A 24,213-nucleotide genomic window follows, 5' to 3' on the forward strand; every position below is an offset into this window, starting at 1 on the left:
CTAAACAGTAAAGAAAGTTAGCCAGCCACTGTCACTTTTAACCACTCCATCCCCAACCCCTGGTGGGACTTGTAGGAATCCCAGGTGGACCTCAGACTGGACTATAAAAAATATTGATTAAAGTTATCAAGACTATTTTTTTGGAGCCAGTGTGTATTCTTTTTGTTTGTTTGTTTTTTGTTTGTTTTCGTATAATACAGGCAATACAGACTACGCGCACGAAGCTGCAGTTTTTGATTTTAACCACTGGGTGGAGCATTAACCCAGGAAATGCACATGGGTAATCTCCAGTTAATTGGGCAGCAGGTGTGTGAATTGCCAAAGCAACCAATGTTTGTACTGTGCTCCATGGGAAACAGAAACATGGAAACTGAGAATCAACTGTGTTGATCGGTGGACTTGCTGTAGCAAGGTGAGCAGATGACCCTATGTGTAAATGAATGTAGTATAAGTATATTGAAAAGGCTTATTCTGAGGCTACAGACACATATCAATGTCTTTTTTAAAGCTATTACACATTTACACAAACATATTATATTGAAATTCTGCCATTAAATCTTCTTAAATGTAACAAACTGGAACATAATAATAATAATATTTATTTGTAAACACAACATAAGGCTTCTTTGTCATGATCAAAAGGTGATCAAACTGATGCCTAGTGCTTGCTCAAGATTAATATAGGAAATATTTATGATGGCACTTGAAATGAGTTAACCAAGATACAGTACATATGTATATAATATTGTGTAACTACATTCCAAGTTTGACTGCAGCATCTCTTGCTATGTGTGTTTCAAGATTTTGGAATCGTGGGGGAAAAAAATTAATGTGAATAAGTACACACTGAGAAAGTTAAAATATATTACTAAAGGAAGCAGTTTAAAGCTTGACAGCAGCTTTTTATTGAATCAAGACAAATTTTACAAAACATTTTAACCAGGAAATACTTTGCAAACTACAACTTTGCATGAACATTATTTTGAATTACATCTTCTCTTAAAACATCTTTTATCTCTGCATTAGTTTATAAAACATGACATTTCGACACCTTAAACCACACTCCATTACAAAGTGCAGGTGGTGTTAATAAACGTACAAAGGTCCCCAGTTCTTTCACAAACGACGATCTCCACCTTTTACAGACACAAATACATTGCTTTTCTTTGGAAAAAGAAAAGTCACACTGGCACTATTTTTAAACTGTGGTGAATGTAACATTTCAGCTTTCTACAACAGGTCTGCAGATTCAACACTCAACAGGTTAAACATGGTAACCATAATCATTGATTTGGGACACAGTATGAAATAAAGAGACAGTCCGTACATCATAAAGGATCACAAATCAATCAACCATCCCAGACCATTATTAAACGAAAACAGGCCCAGGTTGATTTTAGAGATGCTTTTCCACTCATGTTGAAAAGCTAGATAAGATAAGAGAAGTTTGTTCTGTGCTTTAAGGTCCCAAATCTCCTATGTCCTTAATTCTCGTACATTTTTGCCAAAAGAGGTCAGTGTAATAGTCAACATTATTAAAGGTGACACTTATATTATATATATTTATGATCAACATCTAACTCAGTGATAAGACTTAGTGAAATGTGGTTCAGTAACAAAACCTGTGTCACTTCAAAGACAGAAGAGGTTAAAATATAATTAATACTGAAATATTTTAAAATAAACTATAAAAATAAAAAAAATCTGTACAAACATAATGTAACGTGATACCATTTGTGAAGACCAAACGCACCACAGAATTAAAATAAATCCAGTGAAAATAGCAACACAAGACACAAATAAATAGCCAGTGTACACATGTAGGAGTCATTTTTCTCATATACACTCCTTTCAAACAGCGTCTAATCTTTCCATACATAACAAAACATAACGAAAAACTTAAAAAGCATAAATATAAAAGCATCTTCTTTATATTCCAGATCAAAAAAAATCACATAAATAAATACAAAATTACCAAAACTGTTCTTATCGTTAGTATAAAAACTGATATTTAAAAAGGACCATTCAGTCTTGAGACAGGTTTGTCACTTTCTTTGTTTATATATCGTTTGTCCCACCAAATGTTATTATTTCATTTCAACAAGTCTCTACTTAAACTGGTCTGGGATCAAATTCATCTGTGAATGGATACTTGTAGGTGGGCTGGAGATTCCCTCTGACCAATCGGACATGTTGGAATGTGGGGACGAGCTGGACCAGTGGTCAGGGGAGCCAGGGGAGGGAGTAAGAAATGGGTGGTCAGGGACCTGTAGCTGGTGGTTAGGTGTGTTGTCCATGGGGCCGGAATAGCTGTGCTGGGAGGGAGGGGTGAGAAACTGGGTGCCAAGGATCTGCGTCTCCTGCGGCATGACAGTGTGGACTGACATGGAGCGGCCTGAAACACTGTTTTGCTGCATGTCGGAGCCGTTTATCTCGATGTTGGGGAAGCTCTGGTTGAGGGACTGGCCTGCTGTGGTGGAGTTGGAGTTCTGGTGCTGGAGCTGCCGCGAGTGAGCCTGCTGCATCATGTGCGCAGATGAGTTGAGGTGGCTGGTCTGCAGATTCTGGTAGCCCATGATCTGAGATAGTGTGGCCGTGCTGATGCCATGCAGAGGACCCATCATGTTGTGGGACATGGGGGGTGCTTGCGTGAAGCTTCCTTGCTGGCCCACACCTGGGTGCATCCTGGAAACCCAGTCACACTGGCCTCCTCTGCTTCCAACTATGGACGCGGTGCCCTGACTATTGGGGCTGGACACAGGCAGGTGGGAAAGACGAGGTGGGTTTGTGTCAAAGGACATACAGACCATATCCTTACCCATGCTCATCTGGCCCATAAGAGAATCTCCATTGCCTTGTAGGTGATTGAGAGACATAGGCGGAGACTGCTGGAAGGGTGATGTCATGGGAGGAGAGGCCACATCTGACAGATAACCATGCGGTGACTCCAGGGAATCAACTGGGGAAAGAACCGCTGATGTGTCCAGCAAATTATTCTTCCCATCAAGAGACTTTTTCTTTTTCACTCTACTATCCTTGCCACCGTCCTTCCCTCCTTTTCCTGCGGAGTTAATTTTGCGGACCTTCTTGCCAGAAAGGGTAGGCTTGAGGTTGCTAAGGTAGTCATTGGGTGAGCAGAGTGGTGGAGAGAGGGTGGAGGTGCTTAGGGGGCCGTTGTGAAGCCCAGGACTCCGAACCACATTATACTCGTCCAGGAGGCGGACAATGTCGTGATGCATGCGCTCCTGTGCGATGTCTCTGGGCAGCTGGTCAAGATGGTCGGTGATCTCACGGTTGGCAAAGTGCTCGAGAAGAACCTTGGCAGTCTCATAGCTGCCTTCACGGGCCGCAAGGAAGAGTGGTGTCTCCTCCTACAAGGCAAAATACAACAGGTCAAAATCAGTTGATGAAGGCTGTAGTTGTAATAGGTTTTTGTTGTCACATCATTTCACATACCTTGTTATCTTGCATGTCTTTGTTGGCACCATTTTTCAGCAGCACCATGGCAGCTTCTACGTTGTTTACAGCAGCGGCCCAGTGAAGAGCAGATTTACCTGTAGAGAGGGTAAAATGGGAGAGGGTTGATTATCATACCCCAGCACAGTGAGGGACCTATAAAGGTGTTATAAGAGATTATAGGTTGATAAAATGGTAGCTACCAGAATCATCTGTGGCGTTGGCATCAGCGTGGCAGTTGATAAGTTCTTCCACCATGCCTTCGACTGCGAGTCGGGCAGACAGAATCAGCGGTGTTGTTCCATCGTGCATGCGAGCATCAAGATCAGTGGCACGGTTTCGGATCAATATCTGCAGGAACAAAGAAACATTTAGCTTTTTTGCTACTGGACAATCTTAAACAAAAAAAAAAACAATCCAAAGCTGGGAGGTGTGTGAGTTACCTGGAAGACACCCTGTGCATCTGCAGCCACAGCAGCATGAAGTGGAGTGCGGCCCATGTTGTCTTGAACGTTGGCATCAGCGCTGGACTCCAGGAGGCGTTTGGCAGCATCAGAGCGGGCATAGCGAGCAGCCAAGTGGAGGGCAGTCTCACCCGTGCGGTCAGTCTGGTTGTGAAGATTGGCACCCTGGTAAATAAAGTCGGAGATGATTTCTGCAGAGGGATCTTCTTCCTCTTCACTGTTTCCAGTTTCCAGTCCTCCACCGCTGCAGGAGGCAATCATCAGGGGAGTAAAACCATCTGGAAGAAAAAAAAGCAAGGATTACAATGAGCTCCCATTAATTTCTGCCACTGTTCTTGGCAAATTACAGATACATAATGATAAATGGGTCTATAAACATCTACTAATGTGTGTAAATACCTGGTCCTCTGACATTAACATCCATGCAATCATTCTCTATCTCTCCCTGAGGCGGTGTAGGAGCAATGGATGGAATACGTAGGTCAGCTGCATCCAGATGCTGCTGTGTCCATTTCCTGTGGTCAGTGTGGTCACTCAAATCCAACATAGATTGCTCCTCAAACTGAAATACAAACCATTTGTCACATTTGTCAGCACACATGAAAGAGTTGTGAATGAACAGTTTGATAATGTAATATAGTAGTTATTAGGTTATTAAACCAAAAGGAGAATAAAATTAGTCATCTTACCCTGAAGCGTCTACAGTCTGGATCTTCATCATCCCATTCATTTTGATTGTCATCCATAAGATTGATGTCTGAGTTTTTCATAGGCCTGTAGAAAAGAAGAGGCCGATTAGAAAACTGGTGTGACATAAAAAACTTCTCACACATGTTGCAGGTAGAACTCATTATTCCACCTTCAAAGTATACTTACTTCAGTCCGACAGAATCCTCCCCCAAAGGCTCTCTGCGTTTCTTTTTGCTGGGTTCTGACGCTTTGAATCCCTCTGGAAACCAGAGCTGGCCGTGCTCCCGTCGCCGCTTACGAGACACAAGAACACCCAGGCAGATGAAACCCAAAGCAGCCAACCCCAGGAAGACCACATACATTGGGTATAGTTCTGATGAGGAGGGCGTGGGTCTCACACCTGTAGAGATGGACAAAGTCGCTGTGTGTTACACAGGATTTTTGACTTCATGACCAAAGTTAATGCAGTATATTAACTATAGGTTACATACTTGTGACAGCTTCAATATAAGGAACATTGAGATTCCCACTGGAGGCCAGGGCTCCGAGGAATGCAGCTACATCTGTGGCACTCTGGAAACACTCAGTAGACTGCTGATAACACTGACGGTTGTCAATCTCCAAGTACACCACAGACCTAAAAGCAGAAGCATGTGGAAATGTTAACATTAAGTATAATTCGCTGTAACCTAAATACAAATCCCTCCAAATGTGATATGCATTGTTTTTGTGACACCCACCCTTTGACTTGGACAGGGTCCAGCTCTCTGCGTTTCCGTGGGCTGACCATTGCTGTCACATGATCCTTCACCTGACCCAAAACATTGGCTGGCACGGAAGCCCACTCAGGCCAACCATCTGCAGAGCGCTTCAGCACGTTGTGTTTCACCAGGTCCTGTTCGTTGCCATAGTAGGGGAAGATCATCGGTTCACCTTTGGCGTCGCGACGGAAGATCACATTGGTGTGGAGGACGCTGCTGAGGTCTCTGAGGAAGGCTGAGGAATGATTTTTAAGTTGTTCAGGGGGAATGTGGACCACCAGAACCAAGTGCCCATCTGCCAGCTTCTCTGGCATGTTGTTAGCACAGTCCAGACCATCCCATTCACATTCTGCATTGTTGCATCCTTGGTCACAGTGGCCATCGGCGTAGTGATCTTTACAGTACTGGTCATAAAGTGGGCTGAAAAAGATAGAATGAGACTAAATTAATATTCTGAAATCTCGGCTAAAACACAAATTAATTCTCATCTTTTACTTGGGTTTTTTGTACTTACTTGCATTGACCTTCCTGTCCTTGGCAGTCAAAGCCATCATAAAGGCAACCAGGGCTGTTGCACTGGCCGTCACATTTCCCATCATTGAAGTATCTCCAGCACTGCAGAGCAGCCGAGCAGTTTTGCCACGGATCGTCAAAATTCAGCGAGCAGTCTCCTCCGTCCCAGCCGCATGCATGGTTGTTGCAGAGCGAGTCACAGATGTGGTTCCCCGCCCACTCGTCACACTGAGGAATCTCACAGCTCACCTCCACTTCCGGAGGTGGAGTGATGTCCCGACCAAAGCCCCCAATAAATGAATAGTCCAGGATGTGGCACAGCAGGCCGTTGAAATTGCTGGGACAGCTGCACTGGAAGAAAGGAGCGTCTGGTGTGATCTGGCACGTTCCACCATTGTAGCACGGGTTCGAGATGCAGAGGCTCTCAGTGGGCGTCAGGCACTCCGGGCCAGTGAAGGCTGGTGGACACAAGCAGCGTGGGCCGAGGTGACCTGACACACATGTACCTCCGTTCTTGCAATTCAGACTCCCACAGGAACGAGAATCGTACTCACAAGAAGAGCCAGTGAATCCCTAAAGAGACAGAAATGGATAGCGGTTACGATCAGTGTACTAAAGGGAAAAAGGGCAGAAAAAGTAATTTCCGAGATGTAAACATCTCAGGAAAACTCATATGTGTACTCACAGGTGGACATTTACAGATGAAACCATGCGGTGTGTTACTGGCAACAGCACATGTGCCTCCATTTCTGCAGGGTCTTCCTTTGCAGCCATCGAACACTTTATCACAACGCTGACCTGGAGAACAAAAGGGAAACATACATGTTTCAAACACACTGTAGATATTTAAACATTGCTTTTGAGTTCTGGACCACTGGATGTGCATCAGTACCTGTATAGCCAGTACGGCACTCGCAGCGGTAGCTGTTGGTGAGCTGAATGCAGTTGTATGAGCCTCTGGGGTCACATGGATCTGACAAACACTCATTGACGTCGCCTTCACAGCGCTCGCCGACGTATCCGGGCGTGCACACACACTGGTAGCCGCCAATGCGGTCCACGCACTTGCCATTGTTGAAACACTTGGGCTCATTGGTCAGTGGGTCAGTGGAGGGGTTGCAGTCGTCCAAATTAATCTCACAGTGGACACCTATTAGAGACAGAAACACAGAGTGAGAGGAAATTCCATACCTGATTTCTGTGGTCATTTATTTTCTTTCCCAATATATATATATATATGTGAATGCTATACATCAGTATACTGTATACCTTGTGTTCCTCTGGGACAAGAGCATTTGTATGTGTTGATGAGGTCGATGCAGGTGCCTCCATTCTGGCACGGCTGAGACTGACATTCATTGATCTCTTTGGAGCAGTTTACACCATGGTAGCCCGCGACACACTGGCAGAGAAAAGGAAATGAGTGAGTAAAGAATATTCATATGACCACTGTTTATTACACAACACATTTTGAGAAACTGAGTGCTGTATATCTATACATTTCCCACTTCTTAAACCCAATTTAAATAAATCTTACAGTAAGACAGCATAAATTCCTATATTACATACCTCACAACTGTAACCTCCCAGATAATCAGTACAGGTGGCTCCATTCTGGCAAGGATTGGGCGAGCATTCGTCCACTTGCTCCTGGCAGTAGCTCCCAGTGTAGCCGGCCTGGCAGCGGCAGTAATGTGTGTTTCCAGCATCCAAACATTGGCCTGAGTTTCTGCACAGCTGGCCTACCTCCACACCTGAAATCAAAAAGCAAGGAGTTACATAATGAACATATCAATTACATGACTTGCAGGCTCAGCACAGGCGTCAGAAGTTAGAAGTGTTAAATATGATGGCAATTCAGTTTGGGCTGGCTATCGTACCTTGCTGTTTGGCTGCTACCTCGCAGGACACACTGGGGATGTCACAGTAGAGGCCAGTCCATCCAGTCTGGCACTGACAGGTATAAGAGGCTCCCTGCTGCCAGCACGATCCTCCGTTTTTACAGGGGGAAGAGTCACACCAGCGTACAAGATTCTAATAGAGATACAAGAAGAGAAAATACTTAGTTATGCTCCTATAATAAAGTGTATAAACAAGTGCAATGTATAAAGCCAAAACAAAGCAAGGCACAGTTGTTTTACCTACCTGACAATTGATTCCTGTGTAGCCGTGGGGACAGGTGCACTTGTAAGTCCCATAACTGTCAAGACAAGTCCCTCCATTCAGGCATGGTTTGGAGTCACACTCGTTGATATCATATTGGCAGTAGCTGCTGGTGAAGCCGGGGAGACACAGGCAGGTGAAGGCATTGATTCCATCCACACAAGTGCCACCATTGAAGCAGGAGCTGTAGAGGAACACAAGACAAAATAAATGTTGACATATTACTTTGCTCAATTTGGGTTAACGCAAGTCAGCCAGGTTTGACCGTTGTCAAGTGTTGTGACATGGTACCTGTCAGTGCAGTCGTTGGTGTTGATCTCACAGTTGATGCCACTGAAACCAGGCGGACAGGTGCATGTGTAGCTGTTGACACAATCTGTGCAGTTGGCTCCATTTCTACAGGGGTTACTCTCGCACTCGTTTATGTCCTGCTCACATCTGCCACCGCGGAACCCAGGCAGACAGGTACATGTGAAACTGTTGATGCTGTCGTGGCACAAACCACCATTACTGCAGGGATCTGAAACGCCAGAGGGTATAAGTTTAATACTCCTACATTTTAAGGCTTTGGAAATCATGGGAACTTGCAGAGCAGTACATCAGTTCATACTTGGTTTGCAGTCGTCAATGTCAGTCTCACACTTCTGGCCAGAGTAACCTGGCTGGCACTTGCACTGGTAGCCACCCATAGTGTTATGGCAAATAGCTCCATTGCGACATGGGCCCTTCACACATTCGTTGATATCGATCTCACATGTTTGACCTTAAGGTAAAGAAAATAGATGATACAAAATTATTTCCAGGATTTCACAGACTTTATCATTTTGCATGATTTAACTGTGAAAAATATGATTCTGTATTTTTGTTATTGTGAAATAGCTATAAGTGTGGTTATTACAAGAGAGTGTGATTTCTACAGTTAAATACATTATTTTAAAAGGAAAATACTCATCTATTCAATCACAGCTATATACTGTATGCCACAATCACCATTATTACAGTAATACAGCATTAATACATGGTAGTACTAATAAACCACTGTAACATAAGACATAACCAAATGTTACAGAAAACACCTGTAAATGTACGGTAATATATTGTAATTACAGTATAAAGGGCACTGTTATTATACACAGCCATTTGATGTAAAAGTAATGTAACCAGTAATTTATGTTGAATGTTCAGTCAAATATTTTACACATTTAGATTAGTGGACAGGACATGTGGTTACCTTGCCATCCTTCAGGACAGATGCAGGAGAAGCTCTGGTAGTCTTCAGCCTCCTTACACACACCCCCATTTTTACAGGGTCTGGGGTTGCAGGGTGCCAGCAAGGTCTCACAGTTATCACCTGATGGCACAGAAACGTTAGAAAAACATCAATGTGTGTACTTCGACTTCAACTTAAATCCCCTCTCTGTTGACAACTGAAAAAGTTGTCATTTTTAAGTTCCACTTCCTTATCCATTTCCATGACAACTTTGCCAAACAGGAAGGCCCTTCCTGTTTCCTGCTATTGTGTGATCACAGAACGGAAACAGAGCCGGGCGGAAGTGGGAATAAAGCTTGGAGCTGGCTCCAGGCTTCCAGCACACAGTAGACACTGTGGCATGTTATTCCAAAACACACACACACAAGCAGACATCCCTATAAGTGGTCACTATTTGATGTTTTCTCAAACAACACATGATTCAAAGAGATAGGGTACGGCAAAAAACAGAGAACAGACTCATCTGATGAGTGAAAAAGCAGGTGCATGTCATACCAGTGTAAGGCAGCAAGCAGTTGCATTTGTATCCAGCCACATCATCGATGCAGGTGCCCTGGTTGAGGCAGGGGTTGGAGGCACACTCGTTGATGTTAGTTTGGCAGTTAGGTCCTACAGTGATGGGATTAGAAACCACACTTGGGTTAGATATGGGCCAACAAAGGCACACACACACACACACACAGTCTCTGTCAGACTCAGTCTGTGAGCAAAAAAGGTCACAACTGACCGGTGAAGCCAACTCTGCATGTGCAGTGGTATCCGCTGGTCATGTCCTTGCAAGTCCCTCCATTCATGCACGGGTTGGACTCGCACTCGTTGTTATTGATGTCGCAGTTTGTTCCGCTCCATCCAGAGTCACAGGTACATTTGTAGCTTTAGGAAAATGAAGAGACAAGTCAGTGGTGTTTGTTCATTAGTTTGATTTCTAGGGTTTTTTTTTTTTTTTTTTTTTTTTTTGCTTAATCATCTCAGTGTGCTCACCCATTGATGAGGTCCTGGCACCGTCCATGGATGCAGGGGTTGCTGCCACACTCGTCCACCTGGGACAAACAGGTGGCGTCATTGTAGCCCTCAGGGCACAAGCAGGTGAACCTGTTGATGCCGTCGACACAGGTGCCGCCATTGTGACAGGGATTAATGGCACACTCGTCGATGTTGATGTTACACATTGATCCTGAAAAGAGAGTAACATGTGGCTTTTTAGGATGTGCAGCAAATATTACTTTTAAAAATGTGACCATTTAACATTTTAAAAATATAACTTATGCTTATTGGAAACAATTAGTATCTGTAAATTGCCATCCTTGAAATAGAATATAAAGATGTTAATATTTTTATTGTGCAATGTGGAAATGCGTTTTAAATACACAGTGAAAACTGAACTAAACTTGGATTTTCAAACATAAAAAATAGAATCATATTGCAATAGCAATATCTGTCAGAATAATCCCAATTACAAATTAAGCCCTAATGTGAACTGATTAATATCTACACGGGTCGTTCTGAAAGCCCCTCAGATACACCCTCTACTGTGTTGTGGTTTTCTTTCAGCCTTTATATGCTGCTAGGTGAGGTGCACTGTGTGCCTTTTGGACAATAGATTGAGCTCACACTGAAGACTCCCTCAACATTCAACAGGCAGAAGCTGTAGCAGCTCCAATGTATGCCTAGCCTGGTGGCCCCTGGAGGCCCTTTTGCCTCTCCTCCATTGATTGAATGAGGCCCTGTTGAATAGGCATAAGGAGCTGGATTGGAGAGGGGGAGGTGTTCCACACACCACCCCCCAATGCAGGGAGCAGTAACCTCACCCTGGGCTGTTTACAGGGACAGAAGGCCAGAGCCATTTCACACACGGCCAAGTAACAATTAAACCCCCCCCCCTCTGATCCCTTACCCAGCTCCCTCCTCCTCTGTTCCTCATCAATCAGGGAGGGAGGGCCCAACTGCCTGATCTTCAGTTACAATAGTCCTCTGTCCCTCTGTGTCTCAGTCCCGCCGTGCCCTCCACACTCACCCCGTCAGCACAAAAAGATGGACGGGGGAAACAGGAGGGACACACAACAGCCTGCACACACTTGTTCCTCCCTGCCCCACTTTTAACATAATGACAAAACCACTACCAGTCAGAACCGGCTCGGCTAGGCAATGGAACGGAGGAGGACATCTTAGTTTTTAGACACAAATCTATCATAGTAGTATTTAATCTTATACTAGTGCTGTCAAGTGCCAATATAAATGAAGTGAAAACACTTCAGTGTGAGTTTTCGGTGGGATTTATTATGCTGTATGCACATAATATTAATCACATTATTTATGATCAATCACTTTTTTTGAGGTATCACATTTCCTGACTCGGCATCACAGCCTTTTCAAGTTCCTAACAAAGTAAGCACTTTGTGTGTGTCTTTGCTTGTGTATCAGGTTGGGGGGCTGTGTTCCTTTCTCGACTACCCACACACATCCCACACAGGCAATCTGACACTATTGTTCTGCATGAGTGGACCCGCCAGCCACCTGTCCTCCCTGCCCCTCCCAAAGCTCATGGGACCATCCCACGGCACCTGTAAACTCCACCTCCTGCTCACCTGTGTAACCCGGCTCACATGCACACTCATAGCCGTTGATTTTGTCAATGCATCGCCCATAGTCACAGGGTTTGCTCTTGCAGTCGTCCAGATTCACCTCGCAGTTAAAACCTGTCGATTGAAACGAGCAAACAGTTGTGTGAGAGGATGTCACTGGAGGATTTTAGCAACAGTTCAACATGTAGGAGTTTTAAAGCCTCACCTGCTGTGCCTTTAGGGCAGGAACAGATATAAGTGTTCTCCCGGTCCTGGCAGGTACCACCATTCTTGCAGGGCTGGCTTAGACACTCGTTGATGTTGGTCTCACACAGACGGCCAGTGTAGCCTGGGTGGCAGTGGCAAGTAAAAGAGGCCAAGCCATCCTTACAGGTGCCATAGTGGCAGGGGTCAGAGTAGCATTCATTGATGTCAATCTCACAGTGCTGCCCTGTGTACCCTGCACAATGAACAAAAGTATTTAGGAAGATGATAATCCTCATCTGCTGTGAAACTAGATAATATGCAATATGTTGGCACAGAAATGCAGAAATGAAAAACACGGTGTGCTTTACCTTCAGCACATTCACAGGTGTACTTGTTGGGACCATCTGTACATTTAGCTCCATTTTTACAGGGAGTGCTGGCACACTCGTCAATGTCCACCTGACACAGATTCCCAGAGAAACCTGCAAGTGGGTTGAACAAAATACACAATTTAGCTTTTCTAGATTATGCTTCATGTGTGAAATTTCCACACATCACGGCTACAGTGTGCAAGCAAAGCGTAAAAATGAGGAGTATAAAACCTCATTTGCATGTGAAGTAGGTCTGCAAGACACGGAAGGTCCTAACGAACCATTCCACAACACTGGCTCCACCCCCGGCTCATACTGTGCAGTGAAATCTTTCTCTCTTTCAAACCTCAACACAATAGCCTCCGGCTTACAGAGTATGGACCAATCCCTGCCCCCCACTAAGCTCAAACACAAACTCCTAAGCCCGCCAAATATGCTAATTGTTCAGCGGTCTGATATGATCTGTCCTGGTCGCCCACAAAAAGCCATGTTTGACAACATTAGTCGAGGTAAATAATTTACATTCTATGTGGGAACCATGCACATGTTACTCATTGACAGATGCGTTAATGATCGACTATTTTATAGCTGCTTCTCTGTTCCTATTGTCTGCCCAAAAAGAGATAGAAGGATTAGAATAACTAATTTCTTTTACACCACCAACACCATATTTGTTTTCCAGTCCCTGGTATGTGCTCACCTTTGGGGCACTCGCATTGGAATGAGTTGATCTTATCGATGCATTTGCCATTGTTGAAACAAGGTTGGGTGGCACACTCATCTGCGTTGATGTGGCAGAACACTCCCTCATATCCTGAAAGTTACACAGCCATTAGTCAAATCATATTTATTTTCTTGGATTCAAAAAGTGCTTCAGAAGCTAAAATTGGCAGTGCATGATTTTCAACAAATACCTGGCATGCAGATGCAATGGAACCCGCCAATCTGATCCAGACAGGTGGCATCGTTATGGCAAGGGTTAGACATGCACTCATTGACGTCCATCTCACAGCGAGGACCCTCATATCCTTGGAGACACTTGCACTGGAAAGAGCCTTTGGTGTTGAGGCAGCGACCACCATGTTCACAAGGGTTGGCACCTAAGATTTAGAAAATGCAAGATCATAAATCACACGTATCGTAATTTATGTATAACAACTATAAAGGAGTGGGATTAGCTTTAAAAAGTTACCGAGGGAGCACTCATCAATGTCCAGGTTGCAGGCTGACCCAGTGTAACCTGGGGGGCAGGTGCAGATTGCCTTGCCATTGACCGGATTGGTATCACAGTTGGAGCCCTTTTGACACGGGTTGCTAATGCAGGCGTCATCAAGGTGGCACAGCAAACCTGTGAGACACACAAAATAGCAATACATATCCATGTTAAAATGGATCATCGCATTTAAGCACTTGAATTGACAGTCGCAGTATTTGTGGTAAAGGCAGGATTTCTGCAGGATTCATACCTGTGCGCCCATGAGGACACTCGCAGAAAAATGAAGCTACGCGGTCATGGCAGGTCGCACCGTGATAACAAGCTGCACTGGCACAGTCATCGATGTTTTCGCTGCAGTCGTCGCCAGTCCAACCGTTAACACAGACGCAGTGATAGCTGCCGTGAGTGTCGTGGCACGTCCCTCCATTCTGACACGCATTGGGCATCAACTCACACTCGTCCACATTTTCCGTGCAGTATTGACCTGAAGGAGTTAAACAAGAAAGAATAGAATAAGTGCAATGTTATGGTTTCTTTCCTTTTCTTCTGTGCTGGTCGCTGTGTATTTTCTTGTCTCTGCACAAAAAAGGTCACCTGTGTAATGAGGCGGGCACTGGCAGTTGTAGGTGTTCACACCATCTACACACACACCACCATTCTGGCAGTTGTGGCCTGGACAATCATCGATGTTGTGCTCACAATGTTGACCCGTGAAGCCTAAACAGATAGAGAAGACAAAGAAATGTAAAAAAAGCTCTTGTGACATTTGCTTTTAGTTAAAGATTAAGATCTTCCTCTTGATATCACACTGCACTTAAGTGTGCAATAACAGTTTTATGTCCTTCTATACCCTTGTGGCAGATTGTTTAATTGTCCTGTAGTTAAGAGTGCAGTGTGCCTCTTCTTTAAACATCAAAGGACTGAGTGGGTGTTTTAGAGCAATGATAGTCTGATTATCTATCAACTCGCAGCTCTGCAGGTGTCTGTGCAGCTTCGCTATCTAAACGCATTCCAGCACGGACACCCACGAGAGATACACAGCATGGCTTAAACTTTAACACACAACATCACTTTGTCCCCTATTCATCTGCATATCTAAACAATCCTCTCTGCGCAAGTCAGGAACACTAAATGAGACAATAGCACAGCTTAAAAAATGCAGAATTTTTTGAACCAAATACAAAGATAACAATTATCTTTTCTGTTTTGGGCTGAAACATTTAAAAAAAACAACAATATTGTGTCTGTGACTTTATTGCAAGGGTGTGTATGTCTATACAATTATCTGTATTTTTATCTGTGTGATGTTTTGTGGGTGTTGGAGATTATCAGAAGGAAACGTCTGTGCGACTGCTTCCTGTCTGTGGAGGTAAGCAGAGAGGGTGAGAAGTGGGGGTGCTCAATCCACCCAATCAGATTTTACTACAACAACAGACCCGGGTTTTTGAGGTCAACTGATGTAATAGGAAAACAAAAGTGACTGCTTATGTTGCCCCACTAATCAGATGCAACTCCATATGTCAAGTTGACTACTATTGTTCTGTTTCATTATGTGTAGATGAATGTTCATGTTATACCTGGCAGGCAGCTACAGTCATAGATGGTGTCTCCCTTCTGGACACAGGTGCCTCCGTTCAGGCATGGTGAGGGGCTGCATGGCAGGTACCGGGTCTCACAGTGTTTACCGGAGTACTCTGTAGGGCAGCGGCAGTGGTACGAACCCACCTCATTCACACACATGCCACCATTAAGACAGGGAGAGGGAGCCTGAGCGCACTCGTTGATGTCTTGCTTGCACGTTTGACCGTGAAAAGCAGGCGGGCATGTGCAGATGTAGGTGGAATCAAATGCTGAGCACTGGCCACCGTTTGCACACGGATTGGAAGCACACGGGTTGGCAAGCTGGCATGTTTTACCTGAGAAGCAACACAGCAAAAAAGTATTGTTAATAACTGTGAAAGAAAGAAGCAAAACAATAGGGGGCAAAGGGCATATTAAGTTGCATACCTGACCACCCAGGTGGGCAGCGGCAGCGGTAGGCAGCCAGGGTAATGAGGTCACATGTTCCTCCATTGCGACAGGGAGAGCTCATGCAGGCATGGTTGCTGGGGGTCAGACACAGTCGGTCGGTGAAACCCAGGCGACACACGCAGCGGAAATCAAATGTGTTGCCATGGGAAACCGGACGACATTCGCCACCGTTGCGGCAAGGTGAAGGGCTGCAGGGACTTGGGTACTGGCACCGGCTGCCTACGAAGTCACTGGGACACCTGGGAATAGAGAGAGAGAGAGAGAAGGGGCGTTATGATTAGAAGAGTATAATCTTTTTTTGTCTAAATCATGGGAACAATTTTCTTAACAAAAGGGGGAATGAGGGAGGGTGGGGGGTTTTTCCCGCCCAGCAAAGTCCCTCTGCTGCAGGACAGGGACAGCGTGTTGTTCTAGTGTGTCTCTCTAGATTAGAGTCCCTGAAAACCCTGAAAACACATTCTGCTGGGACAACAGATGCCACAAAATAACCCAGCGTTCCCATCTACCTTTTGCCCCCACGCTGTCCATACTCATCCTGAATGATTGTGGAGATCAAGGAGACTGTGCCAACTCTGGTTGTCCTATATGAATCACTGCTTTCAAGCCCTAAGCCCCTGGGTGCTTCTCTCCCATCCACACCAAAGGCAGAAGAGAAGCTGCTTCAGTCACACACTGTAGCTCAAAATGGCTACTTATGACAAGTGAAGACTCAAAAACTCTGGACAAAAGATGGACTTTTTTTTTTTAAATATGAAAGTGGATGTGACCAAAGAGACAAATCAAGAGGATTTCACATATCTTGAATTCTAATTAGCACGTCGCTCTCACATTGTTTAGTATGCAACTTGTACCAAGCAGCAAAGTCCTGTGTGCCATGTGCAGGAGCATTTAAAGTCCGCAAAAAGGTGTTTATGTTTGAATTGGGGCTTGAATGAGAGTGTGTCGTTGTGCGTGTGAGCACGGAGTGTTTATGTGTAACGAAGGGCATCTGTTGGCCTCCTAGTACCTCCACAGGGAGCAGGTGCGCATGTTAATGAAGGCAGCTGTTGGACAGGACTCCTCCCCATCCCCCTCCTCCTTTCTCCTACTCTCCCCTTATCCCTCCCACCCTCCCCTCTGTCCCCATGTCAGATGGGGGTGCTGACAAGCCAACCTCTCCTCTAGGGAAATAAAGAACCCATGTGAAGTCAGCTGTTGCAACTTCTGTCTCTTTACGCCCCCAACCCAAAATCTACCATCACTCTTACTCGTGATTCCGTGATTCTTTTTGACCTATTCCTCCTTTAATTTCCCCTATTCTGCACAGTCCATGTCCATGTCTCTACTCTGCTCCCCTGTCTCAGCTTTTCACATGTTTCTCTCCACTGTGGACCTTTTTACAGCTCGCAGCAGTTTGCTTTTTACAGCGTTCCCCATTTGTCACACGGGACTGCTGAAAGCTCCCCTGTTGACTTAGTTAGGTGAGAGCAAATCATGGAGTTTTTAACAGTCCCATGTGCACCACACAAATCCCAGACAGTTGCATTTGGCAGAAGACTGTAAAGCGATGGGGGGTTTGCTTTGAAGTTCTGGAGTATTCAGTGTTTTGGTATAAAATCCTCACACTGTTATTTATGTAAGGCCTCATGAAACTGATATGTTCCTCATTGTCTGTGTGTGTGTGTGTGTGTGTACTTATGTATGTATTTGAGGACCAAAAGATATATAAACCATATGAGGTTAAGATTTGGTTTTCGGGGGTTTGATTAAAAGTTAGACATTTAGTCATGATGGTTGTTAAATGAGTTAGAGGCTAAGGAGTGCATCATGTCTATGTGTATCCTCACTGCGATGAAGTGTGTGTGTCTGTCTAACTGTAATGGATCCTCTATCCTCTTTGTCCTAAAGTCAGTCCAGTCTGAGATAAAGATCCACCCACATGCTGCAAAAGTCAGCCGCACACACCACGGCAACAGGTCTCTCCCAGCGAAGCAATGTCCCCTCAGGCCGGAGCAGATGCTTCCCCCGACCCCTGACCCCCCAAACACTTTTGTGACTGTGGGATGGCCTCTTTGCCTTCTCTCTCCCCTCTGTCCTCTCTCCCCACTGGGCCTGATCTGCCATCTGCCACTCTGAGGGTGACTTTATCCTCAGACACAAAACCAGCCCCAGTGAGTGGTGAAAATGCCACTGCTGGGGAAAATGATATGTAAATAATTGCCGCCCTTGTACAGTAGTCATATCTATAACAGCTTTATATTATTGTTGTTTCACTTCATTTGGCCTATGAAAGTATCACATGCTCTTTCCTGTTTACACTCTCCTCAACTCTCACCACCCCCAACTTTTCTTTCTCTTTAAATGGCCATTTGTCTCTGTCTGTTTCTCTTCATTCATTTTGTCTTTTTGGCTTAAGTTCCCTTGAATGTGTCTAATAATTAGCCAAGGTCTGACCTCTGGTGTCCACATCTGTTAGAGAGACTGGAAACAGAACAGCAAAGTATTATGGATGAAATGAGAAACGTGCACTTTCAGAAAAAGGGCTCTGAACTCAACACACCACAATAAACGACCTGCACTTTAGCAGTTTAAAACAGCAGCTTTAAGGAGTGACATTTTAAGATTTATGAGGGTTGCTCACCCTGACAGGAACCAAGAACCTGATGACTGTGATCCCCAGGGTTATAACTGTCCATGGTCTGTGTGTAACTGAGTGATACACCTCCATCTACTGATGTAGGGTCCCAACTCACACTCTAACAAAGACAAGGAGCCAGTTTCCACTAGACTTCTAATGATGTTATGATATTTGTAAATGATGGTCCTATTTAGAGGAAAACAGATTGACAGCTGGTGTCATTCAGTTAGTGTCTGGTTGCACAGGTGACTTCTGTGAACTTCTGCTTTTATAAACTAACATGGCACTGGTCAAATTTTGACTCTTAAGACTTTTTTTGGCCATTTCTGATTTGCAGTCTATGTTATGAGTTATGAGTGAAAGCAGCTTCAATGACCCTAGCCTAGAGTCCATGACTGAGGAGTTCACGTAACATGTGACCACAACACCGAAACTGAACAGGACAGTTATACAATATATATTCATTTATAATATGGCAGCATACCTGTCCTAGGTGATGACATTTCCATTCAAAACATAGATATAGATATAGAAAAAACTATATCTGAGCATGTAACCCCCTGGTGCCCTGTAGGGTAACAATGACCTGCCAGAAGAGATGGTGTTTCTACATTTTCCAGCCAGAGCTGTGCATGTGAACGTTCAGCACCCACTAGAGCCAAATAGCCTCTTATCTGTTTGCTCTGACAGCGCAGCTTTGATCGTCCCACTCTGAGGACCTCCAGACTCCTATAGGATCCAGAACCACTGCTTTTGACAATGTGCTATTCTGAGGCCATGTCAACACTAAATGTTGGTCCATGTACTAAATAATTCCTTAGTAGCTGAACCATGATGCTTTTAGAAGCACTGAACTTGTTTATATATGGTGTAAATAAGAATGCACTTTCATCTGAAGTGTCCCATCAACCTGATTGACTGCTGTATCAGCAGGGCCTGGCATCTAGGGAATGGGTCCAACCAGGGGAGTGGCAGCCTGAGCTTAAAGCCCAATAAAAGGCTAACACCAGCAGGAACACTTGACCCGGCTATGCACTGGTAGCTCCTGATTCACATAAACCCGTGCGTAGCAAAGCCTTAACAGAGACCTGCCTGGTAATCCTACAGGAGGACAAATGACGACCAACATTCCCTAAGGGAGAGTGGAACATCTTCCTAGTGCTACTGGACTCACTCTTGACTGTCTTTGTGTCCTTATTATTATTTATTATTATAATCAATATGCAGCACCGGGCAGCTCTGTGTACGATCAGGGAGGACTGGTCACTGGGACCATATCAGACCTGCATGTTCATTTTCTATCTCCTGTCTATTTCTGTCACCCTTCTTGCAGTATTTGAGACATGCAGCGAGTCAGTTGAGACGTTTTCGGAGTTTATTATTAACACCTCACCTCGGACCAAAACAGTGTCTAGTTCAGCAGAGCAGCATTAACAGTCAGCCAGCAATGCAGAGCCGGGGTTGAAGGGCGACGACCTTTCACCCTCTCCATGCCCTCATTACTGCAGCACAAACTAAATTTGACTCAAACGATGCTCAAAGATGACTACATGAGGAACAGGAAGCCCCAGGCCTGCGGATAACCCCTTGTTTCACAGAATCATGACCGAGTGCTTCCCCATTTCAGAGGCTCGCTGTTGTGCTTGTGTATCACCACAAACTGAAGCGCACTTGCTGAGTCTAGACAAGATTTTCCAGAGAATTTTTCTGAAATGAATTACACTCTGTGGAGAGAGTGAGCAAGTTTCATGGAGCAAATGATATACTGAATTTGAATAACTTTCCTTAACACATTTTGGAGATTTGGGCTTGGATCACATAAACACTATTGTAATCTAAGTGTAGAACTTATATATGATATAATTTGGATTTCTTTAACTGGAACATGTCATGTATAGACTTAGGACTAAAAAGAGTAAGAGAACTGAAAAAGGTTAGCTGGTGAAGCCAATCAGTTAGTTATAATGGACAAACATTGCACATGTATAAGGTAGTAGAAACACGTCAATTAATAATTAAAGTAATTTATTAGTTTGGCAAGATAGCAATAATTGCTATCTTAGTAAAGTTATTTAAGTTGGTTTTATGACCTTAGTGTATCAGCACGTTAAATACAAAATGCCCATGTTTTATTTCATAAGACTGTGCTTTATTCAAAGACTTGGATACAAACTGCAATCATAACACCCTCTATGCAGTAAGTCAAGCAGACTGACACCTTTGTCCTTCCTGTTATCAAATTTCTGTGTTTGAAAACAGATCTGTGCAACAGAGCTACCACAGAACAAAAGCTTAGTCAAATCAAACGCAAGAGATGAAAACCCAACCGTTAAATAAAGACAACACAAGCCACGTCCTATTTTAGGGATCATTCCTGTATTGTAAGGGTTTGATTTAAATCGGGGTATTTTTTTTCATCACCAGGAAGGACAAAAAAACATCATTCCCACAGAAAAGGCAAAGGAATATCAGTTTCATAATCCCAGTAAACCCCTTCATTAGACATGTGATTTACCACAGTTTATACCGAGTCAATATTCTCTCTGCCAGCATGTGATTTAACTCTCTATTCTCACACTCTCACACGGGAACTGTGCTAAAAGAGGATTTGAAATTCTTACCACTGAAATCTGTGTCACCGTATGCTTGCAGACAGCAACAAAAACCACAACACTTAACATGACTCACTGGTAAATTCAAGGGCTGCATACAAGAGTTCCAAGCATCTTGGCATTTAAACCTGATGAGATCAATTTACCCCGGAGGACTTTCCATCCGTGTCAAACAACACACCAATCACAGGGAATTTGCCAGTTAATGCGGCACAAAATCTACCCCCACCACCCAACCCCCCACTAGGGACGCTATACTCTGACCCAGGAGCAGTGACACTGAGTTTCCCAGTGTGCCCCGTGACTGCTGGCTGCTGGATTTGGCAGGGATGAATGATTAATGAGTGGAAAAGCAAGGAAGAGGAAGAGAGAGTGCGGCTGGATGAAGTGATGCTCTTATCCTGTCTGTTTTTAATTGGACCAAGCAGAGATAGAGACCACAATCATAGCTTTGTGGAGGAGGGAGACTTTCTATGTGCACACGTGCAGAGCTCTGGATGTGTGTGTGTGGAGTGTGCAGATTAGATATTGTTAATTGGTGGCTGTGAGCCAGTAGCATGGGCTCTTCAATAGTTTCCCCTTGTCCCCGCCGACCAGAGAAGCATCCCTCATGACCACACGCCCTGAGGGTAAACCAGGCCACCCGTGAGCTTCTTCACAGATGTGCCACAACATTTGGAACTTGCAAACCCTTTTCCATGACATTTGTCCTTTTTGTTGCAGATGAGGATTCGAGGCCTGAATCAGCAAGCGCACAGACTTACATTCAGGTCATCTAATGGGAATATGTCAGCATATTAAATGTCTCGTCCACAAACTGTTGACATCAATCCAATCTACAGAAAGAGCCCACAATCTGCCCCTCTGTCTGTCCCCACTTGTTTGCTTTCAAATTTCTGCACTTTATTCCAATTAATCTCACTCTCTCGACATCAAATCCAATTACATTTCAGAGCCATCTGGCTTTCTAATGGAGATCACAAACCAGTAGGGTGGGGGGTGGAGTTGGGGGGGTGAAGGTCCATTGAGAAGGAGGGGTATTTTTAAGGTTAGTGGGGGTTGTGGTAGTGGTGTGGTGTGTGTGCTGTGGTGTTTGGGGTGGCTGTGGCATGATGGGAAGCCCCACTCAGATTAGTCACGCAGCATTATTCTGACTGCAGGACAATGGGCGACGGGCGGCGGGCGAGCCCCAGCTGTCGCCCATGAAAGAGCAGAAAAACAAGATTTAAGACTGGACGCATCCTCTCACTTTGCTGGCGAAGGGGTCTTGCATTCATTAACGAGCCTAGATTGGAGGGGGGGTGGGCTTTTGTGCAGCCATCCCTCGCTCACCTCTCCTGCACTCTGGAATTGCACTCTCTTTTCATTTCTTCACTTCTTAAACTCTTTTCTTTCCTCTTTGGGGGAATGTGTGCGGCCCCGCGGAGCTATGTGACTCTTCGAGGGGTACATGAACGCACCAGTCCGGAGAAAACTCAAGGGCCTCCTCTGGTTGCTGGGCATGGGGCCCGCTCAAAGGCTGGAATGAAAGGGGGGAATATGTGGCCCCATTTCTTTGCAACCAAAAAGCCCTTTCAAGTACCCAAAATTACAGTACAGCACATTTCTAAAAAACTGCACATGTTCCACAGCATCTCAGTGGCCAAGGATCCAACACAACAAGACAACATGAAATGTTAATGAGAGGCTGTTGATGTTGTTTGCAGTGAAACATCTGTCACAGCACAAGTTGCTGCTTTGTTACTTACTTGCACTCTCCATTTCCATTCGAGGTGGGTTCACATCGTCCTCCATTCAGGCACGACTCAGTGGGCACGGAGCATTTTAGACCTGTGGAGTGCACGAGAAAATATTAGAATTCATATTTGACCCAAAGTGAGCTCGTATACTGTTTCCACAGTATGTGCTGTTGAATGAGCTGTGAGGGATTAACACGGATTAGGCAGAGTCTCAATTATTCATCAGTCAGATTTTGTTTTTAAATGTAACTTTTATTCAGAGGAATGTAATATTTCATGCACACACGCGTTAGTGTATCGTGGTGCTTTAATTGATTTGTTACACAGTGGCCCGTGGGGATTTCGGTAGAAGCCTGTCGTGGACAGCGGTGAGGCCAGAGCGCGTGGTGCGTGGCTTGGAGGAGCGCACGCTCTTTTTTCTTTTTCTTTTGCGGGGGAAAGCGCAGCAGCTGCGGGGCTCAGATGCGGAACAAAAGAAACCAGAGTCCAGCACGAGCCATAAAACACTCTCCTTGGGGCATTGTTTACCGGCAGACGGGAATAACAGCACCTCCTCCACCCCCACTCACCCCCACCACCACTCGCCCCCTCCACCCGGCACTCACAACACTCTCCCACACATGCAGACAAAAGGTGCCCCATCCCTTTCCTCCCGCAGCGTCCCCCGGCCCCAACACACGCACCGACTTCCATTATCTGCCGTGTTATTTAAAACCGGTTCTCCGAACAATTTAAAAGAGGTAATTCAGCAGCCTAACACTAAAACTCACTGTGCTCTAGTTGGATTTCACTATAGTAAAAGAGAGGAAACAATTAGGAGCAGAAGTGAAGCATATAGATTTTAAATTACATTAAAGATATCATGTGGTATAGCATGTGGTTTGTCTGTGCAGACAAAAATAAATTCTTTACTTTCATGAAGTGGTAAATCAGTCAGCAGTCCTTTGGCTCCTGCACTTGAAGATAATTCACACGAAACTCAAAAAGTCACTCAAACAGGCAGTCAGAGGGATTTAGTGGGATTAATTTATGGTGTCTAATCTTAATCTCACTCTTACATGATTCTTAAACAATTAAACCAGCACTGATCATATGTAAATATAGGCTTATTGTAATACGCATGCACTAATTGCTCACTAACTTTTCAACAACAAAAAAAAAAAAAAAAGAAGAAAAGTCTGCAGGGACAAAATCAAAACAAAAACAAACAAAACTTTGAGTTTACCTTGTGTGAAGACGACTGCGGTGATCAGAAATGTCAGTTTCACAAAGAAACGATACATTCCTCCTCTTCTGCTTCACAAACGTCGTTGAATCCCACGTAGGGTTCTCATAGATCCTCACTTTGGTTTACTCCAGGTGTTGACTTGAAAATAAATATCCCTTCTTTGCAGGAGAAGTTAAATCCGACAGCCAGAGGAGACAGAGGAGGTGAAGAAAGAGTGCGGAATTATTTCTTTTTTTTAGAAAAAGTCTCCAGTCATCGAGAGGAGTCACTTGTTAGATGTTAACCTGCTGCTTTCCGAGTTCTCAATGAAATCT

The 24,213-nt window shown here is 44.5% G+C and overlaps 1 protein-coding gene across 1 annotated transcript; it reads right to left on the reverse strand.

The window, feature by feature from the left end:
* Positions 1–881: 881 nt before the first annotated feature.
* On the reverse strand, positions 882–24,213 carry notch1a (notch receptor 1a). Its single transcript, XM_044012126.1, has 34 exons — positions 23,897–24,213; positions 22,681–22,762; positions 15,680–15,942; positions 15,250–15,588; positions 14,267–14,389; positions 13,923–14,156; positions 13,649–13,804; positions 13,371–13,556; positions 13,157–13,270; positions 12,454–12,567; positions 12,105–12,338; positions 11,903–12,013; positions 10,299–10,491; positions 10,045–10,190; positions 9,813–9,926; positions 9,279–9,398; positions 8,658–8,810; positions 8,339–8,567; positions 8,030–8,231; positions 7,765–7,918; positions 7,454–7,638; positions 7,154–7,286; positions 6,777–7,034; positions 6,570–6,682; positions 5,886–6,457; positions 5,351–5,791; positions 5,102–5,247; positions 4,797–5,010; positions 4,610–4,694; positions 4,320–4,482; positions 3,900–4,198; positions 3,660–3,807; positions 3,457–3,554; positions 882–3,371 (listed from the first exon to the last, which is right to left on the reverse strand). Exons 1-34 carry the CDS (start codon positions 23,952–23,954, stop codon positions 2,109–2,111), a joined length of 7,443 nt encoding a protein of 2,480 aa, XP_043868061.1. The 5' UTR covers positions 23,955–24,213; the 3' UTR covers positions 882–2,108.

This window comes from Solea senegalensis, linkage group LG21 (assembly GCF_019176455.1).
Source record: "Solea senegalensis isolate Sse05_10M linkage group LG21, IFAPA_SoseM_1, whole genome shotgun sequence".
NCBI lineage: Eukaryota > Metazoa > Chordata > Actinopteri > Pleuronectiformes > Soleidae > Solea > Solea senegalensis.